The 13,828-nt window shown below is 31.4% G+C and overlaps 1 protein-coding gene across 4 annotated transcripts; it reads left to right on the top strand.

The window, feature by feature from the left end:
- The first annotated feature begins 1,148 nt into the window (after positions 1-1,148).
- Positions 1,149-7,863, top strand: LOC115963980 (histone H2A deubiquitinase MYSM1). 4 transcript variants are annotated; one of them, XM_031083255.1, is made up of 7 exons: positions 1,149-1,774; positions 2,636-2,735; positions 3,208-3,273; positions 4,215-4,329; positions 5,920-5,984; positions 6,306-6,388; positions 7,377-7,863. In XM_031083255.1, the coding sequence occupies exons 1-7, from the start codon at positions 1,554-1,556 to the stop codon at positions 7,486-7,488; spliced, it is 762 nt and encodes a 253-aa protein (XP_030939115.1). In that variant the 5' UTR covers positions 1,149-1,553; the 3' UTR covers positions 7,489-7,863. The 4 variants fall into 4 exon arrangements, with proteins under 4 accessions (XP_030939115.1, XP_030939114.1, XP_030939117.1 ...); XM_031083254.1 differs by having other exon boundaries at positions 5,902-5,984; XM_031083257.1 differs by lacking the exon at positions 3,208-3,273.
- Positions 7,864-13,828: the final 5,965 nt, after the last annotated feature.

The raw sequence follows: 13,828 nt of genomic DNA, 5'->3' as shown, positions 1-13,828 counted from the left end.
ATAATATTGTGAGTCTTTTTATAGTTTATTTTATTTTTTAGTGAATAAAACGGTTGAAAGAGAGAATGACGTCTCCTACCATGTTATATGGAAGTTGCTACATCCTACATGTGAGCCAGACACAAAGATGTTTAAACTCAGGGATTTAGCTAAAGAGCTTCTAGTTCTGATAAAATTTAAAGTTTCATTAAAAATTTAAATTACGTATTGTGGTAAGCTCAATATTATAAAATGGTAATAAAGTTTTAGTGGCGGCTCTACTTGTAAGCAAAAGTGTTCACTAAAATACCTTTTTAGACACATGGGACTACCATAATTTTCCCCCAAAAAAAAAAAAAATTTTATAAATAATTATTTTTAAACTAATCTGTTTTTGTCAACCGTACAAATAGTTATTAACTACCCAAACTTGAGAATCTCAATAATTTGAGTTCAACAAAAATAGAGTAATGCATACATTCATAATATTTTTATGACAATATAACAAAAAATCTTAGATGATAAATTATTATTGGTTTTAAATTGAGCTCACAACTTACATTAATTTTTTATCCTCTAATAACAATTTGTTACATAAAATTTGTTATGAAAATATTGTGAATGTAGCATAATTTATCTCTCGTTCATTTTTTGCCTTTTTATTTTGTTAGTTGAAGAAAATTATAAAAATTCATACATTCTCATTTTTTTTAAATTATTTTTTAAGAAGAATTTTTTATTTTTTATCAGATTTTATATAATTTAAGTTTCTTAACAATTTTTTTTATATAATAAAATTTTTGTAGTAGCCATGGTAAAGTTTTGTTATGATCTAATATATTGCTAAAATATTTGCTCACACACTCGCACTCGCACTCGCACCCACACAATCTCACAAAGTGACACGTTAGAAAATGGAATCTACAAATATCAAATTCAGATTTAATAAATAAATAAACAAAACATGGATTAAAAATTAATAAGATATGATTAAACTTAGATTAATCCCAAAAAAGTTAAAAGGAAGATTAAATAAAAAAGGAAATTTAATCCAAAAAAAGAAAAAAGAAAGAAGAAAAAAGAAAGAAAGAAAAGGAATCTTAATATTATTGAAGTCCAATACAACTCAACTATACCATCATAACGCCAAAAGACACTCAAAACCCTCTCTCTCTCTCTCTCTCTCTATCTTTATCTATCTGGTTTCCGTACAGACCTTTCCTCTCTCTCTCTCTCTCTCTCTCTCTCAACAATTTTCAATAATTTCAGCTTCTCATAGTAGAGCTCCCTTCAGTCTCATAAGAATAATATATACATAGTCGTTCAACTGTGTATGTCTGTGTAAATATTTATATATATTCAAATAAATTATATAATCTCTTAGGTTTCTTTCTCTCTATCTCTCTCCCTGTCAATATATATATCTGACCCAAATCTTTGATTTTTCAATTTGTGAGAGTCCAATTGGCGGGAACCAACGGTCAATTCTGAGCTTTCTGGGAATTGGGTTTTGCTTGTAATTGCAAAATTTGAGGGTTGGTTTTGTTTTTGGAAAATTTTGATTGGGAAATTGGATGGCAAACCCGACTGGGAATCATCAAGAAGCGTCGTCTTCTTCGTTCAACGGACACGTGGCAGCAGCTGCCGGAGCCGGAGGAGGAGGGAACCAGAGCAACGGGAACTCTACAGGGGCGGCGGCGCCGGAGAGTTCAGCGTCGGCTATGAAGCACAACCCGGGTATTTCATTGGATTGGACCTCAGAGGAGCAGGCCATTCTTGATGATGGGCTAGCTAAGTGAGTAAAGACTACTTTTTTTCTTCTTCTTTGGTTTGCTTTGTTGGGTTGTAGGTTTATTGCAATTGGGTTTTGAGAAGTGTGATTGGATTTTGGGTTGTGAGTGGTCTTTTGAGTTCTTGTAGTTATTAGGTGAAATGGATTTTGAGAATTAAGGATTAAATTTTGGGTTGTGAGTGGTAAATTGAGTTCTGAAATGGGTTTTGAGAATTAGGATTGGATTTTGGGTTATGATTAGTAATTTTTATTTTTATTTTTTGTGTTCTTTGTCGGATTCTTTTGAGGCCCTCTTGTAGGTTTAGTGCAATTGGGTTTTGAGAATTATGTTTGGATTTTGGGTTGTGAGTGGTATTTTGTGTTCTTGTAATTATAGGTGAATTGGGTTTTAAGAATTTTGGATGGATTTTGGGTTATGAGTGGTAATTGAAGTTTTTGTTGGATTCTTCTGTTGGGTTATTTGAGGTTCTTGTAGTTGTTGTTCAATTGGGTTTTTGAGAATTTTGATTGGATTTTGGGTTGTGAATGGAGAGTTGGATTTTTTTTTTGGTTGCTAATTTGAGGTTTTTGTATGTTGAATACAATTGGTTTTTGAGAAATATGATGGATTTTGAGTTTTGAAAATTTATCTTTTCTGTAATTTTATTAACTATGTCTGTAGTTTGGGTTTATGGATTTCAAAATCTAATTTATATTATACGTTTAAACCCATATAATGTGATTGAAGTTGCAATATTTCAACTTTTTGTTGTTGTTGTTGCTCTTGACACCAAATCTTTGGTTTCTAATATATTTTCCATGTTAATTATAGTTCTTTCGTGGTTCTTTCATCCAAATAATATGGCCTTGGTACATACCTTGCAGATTTCCCTCAGAATCAAACATTATTCGGTATGCAAAGATAGCTATGCTGCTGCAAAATAAGACAGTTCGAGATGTGGCTTTGCGTTGCAGATGGATGACTGTAAGCTCTATTACTCTTCTTGCTTGCATCTTTTCTGAATAAGCATCAAATTAGTATTTCTGAAAAAAGAAAAATGCAGATGCATTAGTCAAAAAACGAATTGATGACATGCAAGAATAGTCAAGTGGGCTGAGGTAATGGCTTATCTGTCCATGCGGGATTATTCTCAACTAGAAATGGGTTGGTGACACCCTTCTGTAATTGTTTTTATAGAGAGAGGGAGAATAGACCTAAATCTTTAAGAAGCTTGCGCTAGGAAATGTGCTAGGTTCAAAGAATCTTCTATTTTTTGTTAGTAGATATCTTTTAGTTCATTCAACATCTTCCAATTGAGTACATACATGATATCTCATTGTATGTGAGCCATCTCATTCAGCATCAGAGTATCAAGTTTATGAGTTGATTTACCTCTGTACTTGTTCTCTCTCTCTCTCTCTCTCTCTTTTTTTTTTTTTTTTTTCCCTTTCTCTAGAAAAAGGAAAATAGCAAGAGAAGGAAGGAAGACCATAATTTAACAAGGAAAAACAAAGATAAAAAGGTATGATTACGATGATTTTGTGCTATCTATTATGCGATATTTTGGTAAGTGTTGAAGATTTTAATTTTTTTGTACATGTGGACTGTTGTGCAAATGTATGTTTGATTTATTCTTATTAGTTCACTTGCTTAATCAATGTATCTATGCATCATGCTTAGAGAATTTTTTAGTACTAAATTTTTTTCCATCTCTCTCTCTCAAGGGGAACCACAACCTAACTTTGTAAGCTTGAGAACATGTGGCAATTGTTCTAGAATGTGTCAAGCATTTCATAGCACGTTGGATATTTAATGTTATGTATGACTCTTGCAGCTGATTTTGCCTACATGGAACCTCAAATATTATGTTTAATACACTAAATATGAATTTCACCACATCTCTGAATATTGTGTTGGAATTGCTTTACATGTGTAGAGTAGTAACTGTAAAATTATGCTTAATTGTTAGTGGAATTTGCATCCTTGGAGTAAATGAAATATTATACCATGAATGCTCTGGTACCAATTTTGCTTTTTTGGAAAAAGCCTTTCTGCATATTGAAGAATTATCAGATGGCAGTTCATCTTTTGTGACATTTATGCAATTAGTATTGCGTGTTTCTTGATTGTTTAGTGGAAGACTTTTAATGATTTCTTTTGAACATAGTCTTGAATTGGAAATTGTTTGTGTGACGTGTGTTTTTTTATTTTCCTTTTTCGTTTTTCAACTAGCCCAAGGATTGTAATTCTTTTCTCATTACCTGAAAGAAATGAGGGTTGAGTGTTTGGATTACCAGTTTTATTTGCAGCATCTTTTTTTCTTCTTCTCCCATTATCTTGTGAAGATAGGGATGTCTACATGTGTATATCTTGCTGCAATATTTTGGTTCTTCTTATCTGTATAGTACATGTTTCTTCAGTCACCAGATGCTCTGCTAAATTATTTTTGTATTTGTTTCTCAGGAAAGAGTCAATGATCCTTCAGCTAAACCATCTCACTTTGCAGCACGGCCAAGTGTTCCACCATATGCTCCACCAATGATTCCAGTGGATAATGATGATGGCATCTCATTCAAAGGTCAGGTTATATAGTTTGTTTCCCAATTTCTGTGTAGTTCTCAGTAGTTCCAATTCACAGCATCACATGCTTGCACTATTCATGGATGCTTTTCTTGCATCTATGTAAACTCATTTCCATAGTTTGTCTACACCTGCTTTTATATCATTATAAATGAAGGCTTCTCTATTCTGTCATCATCTTGTCTGATCTAACCTCAAATTTAAAATAATCACAAGCTTCAAGTTAACATTATCAGTTTCATCATTAAGTGGGCTGAAGATATTTGAATCATACATTTTACTGTTGCTATTAAGTTGCTGGCAGTCGTATCCTACACTCAGTTGTCATTTGAACTTGCAATGCGTGTCTTTTGCATGTGTTTCTAAGTAAACTGGGGGTCTAATGGTCTATTATGTCTAGGCTTTTCTATACATGCATCATGCTTCTCAGTTATGTTGGTGGATGACTGTTTTTCCTTTGTTAGATTATGCAAAATTACTACCAAAGAGCTGATGTAAAAGAATTGATATCACATTGGTTTCCTTCTTTATTAAGGACTTAAGATTTTCCCTTTGTTGATGGCACTAGTTTTCTGATTTGTAGTTTTGAAGCTGTGGTTTTAATATAAATGCAAATTCCAATCTTTTTAGTTGATAAATATTATTGCTGTTCAGTTGGTGTAAGCAGTGAACCTTTATCAAGCTGATAATTTTCGAACACGTTGGATTAAGTGCTCATATATAACTCTATGATAAATAAGAAAATCCATTAGAAGGCAGCAATATGCTGCCTTGTTACCTGGCAAATATACAGGAGTGCCTGATGAAATGACAAATAAGAAGGCAATTTGAAGATTTGCAAAGCCAATGTTGAGTTCACCCAAATGAAATTTTCCATCTAATCCCACTTGTTGGAAATTTTTTAGTTGTATATTTTTTTTGGTTAATTTTAATTTCTTTGGACAAAAAATTTGGGTGACAATATTACTTTCTTGTCTAGTATTTGTAATATTAATTTCTACATTGGGTAGAAAAGATGAGTTAGGTGAAGAAAATGAAGAAAATTATTGGGTTGCCAAAATTGGAGTATTGAGAGAAAAGTGTATCATGTTGTCAATTGAGTGATCCAAGATTATGCTTTCACTAGGATTGTAGTGAATATATAAAGTGAAGAATATATATATATATATATATATATATGACACTTACGGCTAATACTCTTAGAATTGAGCACCCATTTTTTCCCCTAATGAAAGCTCTTTTGATTAGTGTAAAAAAAAAAGTGTCAAACATTGTCTCAAGTGTTGAGTTCTCGAGTATTTGACACACCTGATATTCAATGGGTTAACTGTCCCACAAATAATAGGTTATAATATGTGTTTTGAAGCAGAGACTGTTTTCTTTGCAATAAACAAAATTTCATTTTTTAACTTTTATGGCCTCCTCCATGTCAAGCATATTTGGAAGCAGAGTTTGTTTTGTTTGCAAGGAACAAAGCCTTATTGTTTAAATTTGTATATCCTCATTTTTGGAAACTGTTTATTCTATGCCCTTGTCTATTATGTTGAAATTTCGATTATGCTGTTCGCAGCTATTGGTGGTCCTACAGGAGAGCTTCTTGAGCAAAACGCGCAGGCCTTAAATCAAATTTCTGCAAACCTACAAGCTTTACAGGTGAGGAAGAACTTACACCAAATGTTTTTTGATTTTACATTAGCTTTTATTTTAGTATGAAAATCATAGACAAAAGTAAAACTACAAACCCAGACTTATCATTATTCATTGATGATGAAAATTAGCAGTCCTCTCTGGAGGATCTTGACATACTTTTTTCTGTGATGTTATTAAAGAATATTTTAAATTTCTATGCTTGAATCAACATTGTACAATTCAAGCTGATATGACTTAACATTTTGAAAGGAGTGCGTTTTTCCATTATGGTGCACTCTTGCTGATTATCTAACTAAATTGGGCATATTTTCTTTTTGATTTCAGATACCGGAGAACATCAATCTTCTCTGTCAAACTCGTGATCTTCTCTGTCAAACTCGTGATAACATCCACAAAATCATGAATGAGTATGTTGAATTTGATTGATGTTTGTTTAGTTTTTTATTATACTGTTGCTTGCATGGATTGAGATGGATGTGCATATATGTAGTTTTCATTATGTACATGTAAATATATGTTTCTTAAATGTTTTTGCAGTGCATGTTTTTATGGCCATCAGTAGAAATTTAATTCTACTGGCCTTCATTGCTAATCCTGTGTACCGTGACCACCATCATTGTTTCAGTGGCAATTTTATTAATATCAGGGGACATTTAGTTTTGGGCATTTGGCTCATATGCATACATTGGCTTCAATAAATCTACTAATCTTGGGCCTTTGTCTTAGTGGACTTTCATGTTATTGGCCCTCTCTAATTTGCACGTGCCCAAATCACCTTGATTATATATACAGACATTTGTATAAGATTGGACATCATTATAAGATTTTGTATACTACTTTTACTTGCATTCTGAATGTTTTTTAGTTTAAAGACTAGAACATCAGGCTCGAGGATCTTCTCAGCTATAAGAATGCTGTCTTCTCTCTCTTAGCCAGTGGTCGGACCTGATCCCATCCCTTTGGTGGAGAGCCTGCGGTGCTACTTGCCAAAGGGGCCTTACTTTAAAACCTGAATGAAACAATACCTTTTTTTTTTTTCGTCTCAAACAAATTTTTATGCTTTCTAATGCTCTTTTGTGTATCCATCTAGGTTGGTTGAATATATTGTTATGGTTACAGACTACTCATCAAAATGACAAGATTTATGATCTCTATAGGTTGCCAAGCATGCATATGTGTTTAGTAGGATTTAAATCTTTTAGCCGTTACCATTTATGACTCATTTCCTAGAGGAGAGAATGTTAATGTGGTTAATAATTTTCTTCTACAAAATCTGAGATTGGTTTGTTTGAATTTTCTGTTGAGAGAGTTTTGGTCCTCAAAGTACTGAATATAAGAATGACACAAATTATTCATGCACATGTAAATTCTCTTATGATGCTTTGTCTACTTCAGCTTGAATGACACTCCAGAAGTAATGAAGCAGATGCCACCACTTCCAGTGAAGTTGAACGAAGAGCTAGCTAATTCGATCCTTCCACCCCCAAACCTCTCAATGCAATCATGATGGACCTCTATCGTTGTCTAGGCCGTGGATCCGTCCTGAAGAATGATCCAGCTTCTCAGTCCAACACTGGTCCTGCTCAACTGGGATTTCTCAAAGCAACCCTGACCTTGAAATGAAGAAAATAACTCTGCCAAGTTGACCCACCAGGTCCTGATTCCAAAAAATTGTCCGACCCAATTGTTTCAGTGTGCAGAAGTCACTTTCTTTTTTTCTTTGTTAGCTGTTCATGTTTGGTACTAAAATTAGCCATAGATTGTGACTTAGATGTTGATTAGAAATTAGGGAATAAGGGTTCTTTTTTGTCATAAAAATCAGTACTCATTTTGATTAAATGTTACTCTGTTCATGTTCATAGTGCTTTTTTATGTTCTGATACCATGTTAGTCTACTCACTGACCTGTGATTTTATGTAGTACTTTCAGCACTTGAATAATTTCACATGAAGTATTACTAAGTGAGGTTACTGGCATGTGATTCTTAACCCCTTTTTTTTTTTTTTTTTAACAAAATATAAATTTTGCTCTAACCTAATCTAAGTATATATATGTGTGTGTAAAACTCTCTCCTAGAGATACCTTTGCCTCCATCCCACAAGAACTTTGTACTTATAGAATGACTATCATGTCAAGGGTACACGGTGGTGATTCATACTTTGGAAAATCTGAGTATGCAACCACCTGATTTTGTTTTACAAGAACCTTCTTTCGATTTTTCACTATTTATGGTTTTGCTTTGGACTTATTTTTCCATTAAAAAGCTAAAAATAGTTATAGAGCACGTTTTCCAATGTTTTTCAGCAGTTCTTGAATTTGTTTACTTATGTTCAAAATTTTAAAGTCTAATCTTTTTGAAATATAATTATATTTTAATCAACTTTCAGAAAATGAAATAATAAGATTTAGCAAAAAGAAAAATCATCTAAATCAGCAATCATAAGTTTGGGATTATATAGTTGTTTTGAGAAAAGAAAATGATTGTCCACTCATTAGTTATTGTCCGATAATGATTGCACGTTTTCCACTCATTTGTTTACTTTCTCACTCTATATTTTTTTTATGTGGGTGTCCTTTGAAAATTTTCTTTTCTATTTTGTTTTTCCACAAATGGGCCAGTGACCAGTCAAGTCAAGTTCTAACTTCCCTGTTTCGGTGTACGGCAATTTCATTTTTGGCAGTTTGATTTAGCAGCCGGCGGCGATTACAAAACAGTGACAAGAGTTTTTTTTTATTATTCCAAGCTTTGCCATCTAGAAGATGAAGTTAATTAAACGACATAATAAATGAATAAAAAAATGTTACAGATCTAGAAGAAAAAAAAAAAATGAAATGTTAAAAAGATAACCCATGGCACATTATTTTTGCAACAACTCTCTCTCTTTCTCTAAAATGTAAACTGTTTCAGGGGAAAAAATTGGTGCAAATAATTACTCTACTGTTATCTTTATACGTTTTCAATAAAAAAATATTTGAGATTTTTTTTTTTTTTCAAACTTTGTCTTTAAGAAATAGAATAGCGTCTAACCAAATCAATTTTGCATCCAGGACAAGTTACTTATCTTTACAAGTTTCAAATTATAATTTTTTTGTCACTAATATTATAAAAATAAATTTATAAAGTCATAAAATTAATATAAAAATTGATAAAAATAAGCATGTCTAAATTGTTAACTAAAATTAAGTCTAAAAAAAATGAGTTACCTAATAATAATGATTAATTCTTACATGATACAAACTCTAAGAGGGTGTTTAGTACATCCACTTAAACATATATTTTCAATTTTTAAACAACATTATACGTATTTCTACACACTTTTTCACCCACAGGTATTTCCACACATGTTTTCAAACACATGTTATCAATTTTTAAGTACATGTACCAAACACCTCCTAGATCTCACATATAACATCACTAAAAAATATATAAAAAGGATTTCATATTGTAGCAAAGTCTTTGTTAAAAAAACTTATTGCACTATATTTCTTAAAATTATAGGAATAAAAACATATCTTACAATTCAAAGTCATATTTTATGTTTATTGCATATCTCACTAGTTCCTTTAATCTCATGGACTACGATCTGAGTTAAAACTTGAAGCTCTATGCTTATTGAAAATCAAGCATTAGCCTCAAAAAAACAAAGGTACTACAATGAACCCATAAAAGTAATTTGCTTTCAAAATTACAAAACCGGATGAGTCACAACAACCCGTTTGTGTTGCACGAGTTGTAAAAAAACCATTGGACCTTACTTGATTTTACGTGTTCAATTGAATAGGTGGTCCAATTAAACAACTGAACCAACTTAAGCACTGATTTACTGGGTTATCGGTCTGGTCATATTTAATAACTATGATTGCATAAGCTTGCCACACTGCTCAGATGTCAATCCAAGCAGCCGTTTGACTTGAATATATAGAATTAACTTATACGGAAAAAAAGAAGAAAGAGTTGAATAAATTTGCGATTAAAGAAGCTCAATATTGTCAAATAAGTTGTCATGTGCATAGCAAAATCTTCTTGTTTTGTGTTTATTACAAAGATTATTCGCCTTTTATTTTTATGGACCCGAGTATTGACAAAAATTTCCACAACCAAATCTATTTTCAGGTCCTTGTCGGCAAAGAAAAAAGATCTATATTAATTGGAGGTTCTTTGAATTTGGTTTGGACTGGTTAAAGACCAAACTTATTTATTTTTTATAATTTGAAAGTTATAATGGAAAAGGGAGATTCAAATGCTAGATATGTTTTTGTTGGAAAAATCAAAAAATATTAATCAGTTGAGTTATAAAATTGTTAGCAATTCAAATGGTACATCTTAATTCAACAATAATAGCTTGCATTAGCTTGAGTGTTTTTTTTCTTAATTAGAAGTGAAGGAACGAGATGATAATTTGTAAACACATTAGAAGCATGTGTATTTTATAAAGTAGAAAAGGTGAAATTTTTATTAATATTTCATAAAATAATTTTAAAAATTTATTACACGTTTCCTATTTGAAAAAGAAAGATCCAATGTGTACATTATTCATAACCATATGTATGAGGCTGCCCATGTTGTAATCAGGGAAGAACGGATGGAAGTAGGCTTTTCAAGTTTCAACATTATAAAAGGGTATGTTTGGAAAAGAAGATGTGGAGACAGGAGAGAGGAGAAAGGAAAGTGATTATGATGTACTTAGGATTGGTGTCAAAAGTAAAACATATTTTATGCATGTTTTTATTTTTATTTTTTTGAGAAACATGTTTTATGCATGTTGAGTATATAAGTACAATGACAAAACTTAGGTATAGTATCTCAGGTACTATTCTTTAGGTTTCCCTTTTAAAATTCATTCATGTGACTATTTAATTAAAAAATATACTTTCATCTCATGAGAAAAAATCAACATAGCAAAATTTTAAGAAGAGAACCCAAGGAACAATATCTAAGTACTGTACCTAAGTCTTGCCTTAGATACAGTAACCTTTTTAGCTTTTGACTTTAGTACTCTCTCTGTCCCAATTTGTTTGTTCTGTTTGAAAAGTCAAACTTTTTAAGGGAACATCATTTATTTTCTTGTCTGCTTTATAAAAATGTATAAGTTTACAAAACTACTCTTAAATAAATTTATCATTTTTTTTTAAAGAATTATTCTTAATGAGATAACTAAAAAGATGTCCCAATTAGATTGATTTTTTTAAATATTTGTTAGTTTTCTTTTCAAATAGTTTTAAAAATAAAGTAGGGGTATAATAAGAACATTAGTAAATTAATAACTTTTATTTTTAGAAACAAGAAAATATTTTAGGACATCTCAAAATAGAATAGTGGACAAACAAAGTGAGACGGAGAGAGTATATAGTTTATTTTTTATTTTTTAATAAATACAATAATATTTCAAATTTATGAATTCCCCTCTATGAAGAATGTGATTTATTATCAGATTAAGACACTAATTAGTTTTTGCCTTTTTGGTATAAACCCATTAAACCTTAGATCTCTTATTTGACCACATATATAACATAAAAGGCTTTTAACTATATGATAGTATATAGTTTACTTCTCCATAAAAATTTAAATGAAACTCTGTGTTTTCAGACACATAATAAGATAGAAAATATGCTAGATGGGTATTTATCACCATTAACAATAAATTATCCTCATTCTAAAATAAAAATAAAAACAATAAATTGTCCTAATTCTTGATTTACTTTTATCTAACATTTGCTCCTAGTGTGTGTGAATGGCGGCACCAAATACCAAACCGTAGGCTGCTTTTTACCATTAATTAACAAACTTAATAAGCACCATAGATTACATTGGACATTGCAAGATAAAGAATGACGATGCATGCATCACTTTAAAGATAGATGCTTGCACACGGAATTAGTTGAGTTGCTTTCAAGAAAGTATGTGTGTCATTACTCATTATCATAAATAGAGTTTTGGGACCATCTTATACGAAAAGTTTAAGTGGCCCTCTTTATTAGCCTAAGAATTTGAGTGTCATAGGTTGGTCTCCAAGTTCATTTTTATTGGTTTATTTTGCTTTCGGGTTCATCTACCTACTTGACAATTAATAATGGAAAAAAATGTGCACAAATACCAAATTAGCTTCATAATTTCTCGTGGAAACTAAGGTTGGATTGTTACATATTCATTAATGTACATGATTGCCCAAAGAATCTCCACTGTTTTGTTTCAAACTTAGGAAAGAGACAATCCAAATTGCTATATGCTTTTGAATCTCATAAAGTTGAAAGTTAAGAACATTTTATACATGCACAAAATACGGCAAAAAAGTGTAAATGGTATAAATACACCATAAAAAAAGCCTCTTTTTGCTACTTTCTTCAAGCCGAAAGAAAAAGAAAAGTCTCTTCAAGAAATTCTGTTAGCTTCTAAAATACGTAGATGGCATTGTTTGACTTATTAAAGTTTTGTACTTTTGACAATAATAATCTCCGTTAATTTTGTGAAATTGATATAAAAGTTCCCAATAAATATACTTTCTCTCAACTTTTGGATACTCGTTCCTTTATGTAGATGGCATATTGGCATAATCTAGATAATAGATATACATATTATTTATTTATTTATTTATTTTGTCTCTTCACGAACTTACCCAAGTTGTAACTCCAAAATTCTTGATAGAAAATTTGCGTGCAACCACCAATGCCAATGTCATTATCCTTTTTTGTCCTGGAAAATTATTCAACATTTCATAGACAATGTTCCCTATCTTCACATGAAATTATAGTGGGATTCCAAGATAAATTTATTAAATAAAGCTTATTATTATTATTATTATTACTATGTAAGAAGAAAGAGGATTAACTCTTTAGTATGTAACTCTACAGTTACGAACTTACCAGACAAAGTACCTTACCAATTCCTTGACTGCCATCCTTTGAATATGCTTTTTGGGTACCAAATATAGCAAAAAATAAAAAATAACTGTCTATGTCATTTTATTTTTTCCTGTTTCTCTTTATCTATTTCTAATGTGAAGGGAAGCTAGTTTGCTTTTAAAAAAATCGTTTTCCCAATGTGAGTACTTTAGTTTATATTTTACCAATAACAATTTGTAATCTTTTTTTTTTTTTTAAATCACATGTAACATATTGAAGTGGTGGCTCGGTGGACTATAAGATAGAACCTCCAAATGAGGAAGATGATTTTGTTCGGTTTTGCTTTTGTAATCTTTATTTATTTATTTATTTTTTGGCTGAATAAAAGTAAAGGGAAATTTTGCTTTTGTAATCTTACTAAACAAGATGTCACACCTAGTTAAGAAAACCAAAAAAGAGAGAGGGAAATCTGAGACTGCATCCATCATCCATGACCAAATTGTCGTTAAAAGACATTGGAGGTTTTTGACTTTGAAAAAGAGAGAGAGAGAGGTTTGGTTGGAATCAGATAAATTTCAGACCACCCCACTAGAATTCATTGATATATATTTAGAAAGCCTTAATTTTGGAGTAGTTGCATATTAGAGAAAGTGGAGTAGGTTGAAAAAAATCTCCCTCCCTTTCCTCTATTTCTATATGTTATAATGGGAGTGTTTGACACGGTTTTGTTTAGTCCTTAAAGCATGGAAGAGACCAAAGTGGAAGGTCTGAAATGGGTTCTGGTGTTTGAAATAAAATAAAAGAATAATGAGAGGAATAGTGGAGTTCTGATGAAGGTGTTTCAGTTGAGATGCTTGACTTGAATTTTGCTTTAAAAGCTTTGAAAACTCAGAAGAAAGAGAGAAGTTGAAGTCTTAGGCTTCTAGATATATAATATTTGCACTCAACGAATATCTTTATAAAGCTCCTCTTATAACAGAAAATGGGATGGTTCACTTGACAGAAAA

This window comes from Quercus lobata, chromosome 10 (genome assembly GCF_001633185.2).
Source record: "Quercus lobata isolate SW786 chromosome 10, ValleyOak3.0 Primary Assembly, whole genome shotgun sequence".
Taxonomy (NCBI): domain Eukaryota; kingdom Viridiplantae; phylum Streptophyta; class Magnoliopsida; order Fagales; family Fagaceae; genus Quercus; species Quercus lobata.
The sequence above is the reverse complement of the archived record's forward strand: the minus strand, read 5'-3'. Positions and strand labels throughout refer to the sequence as shown.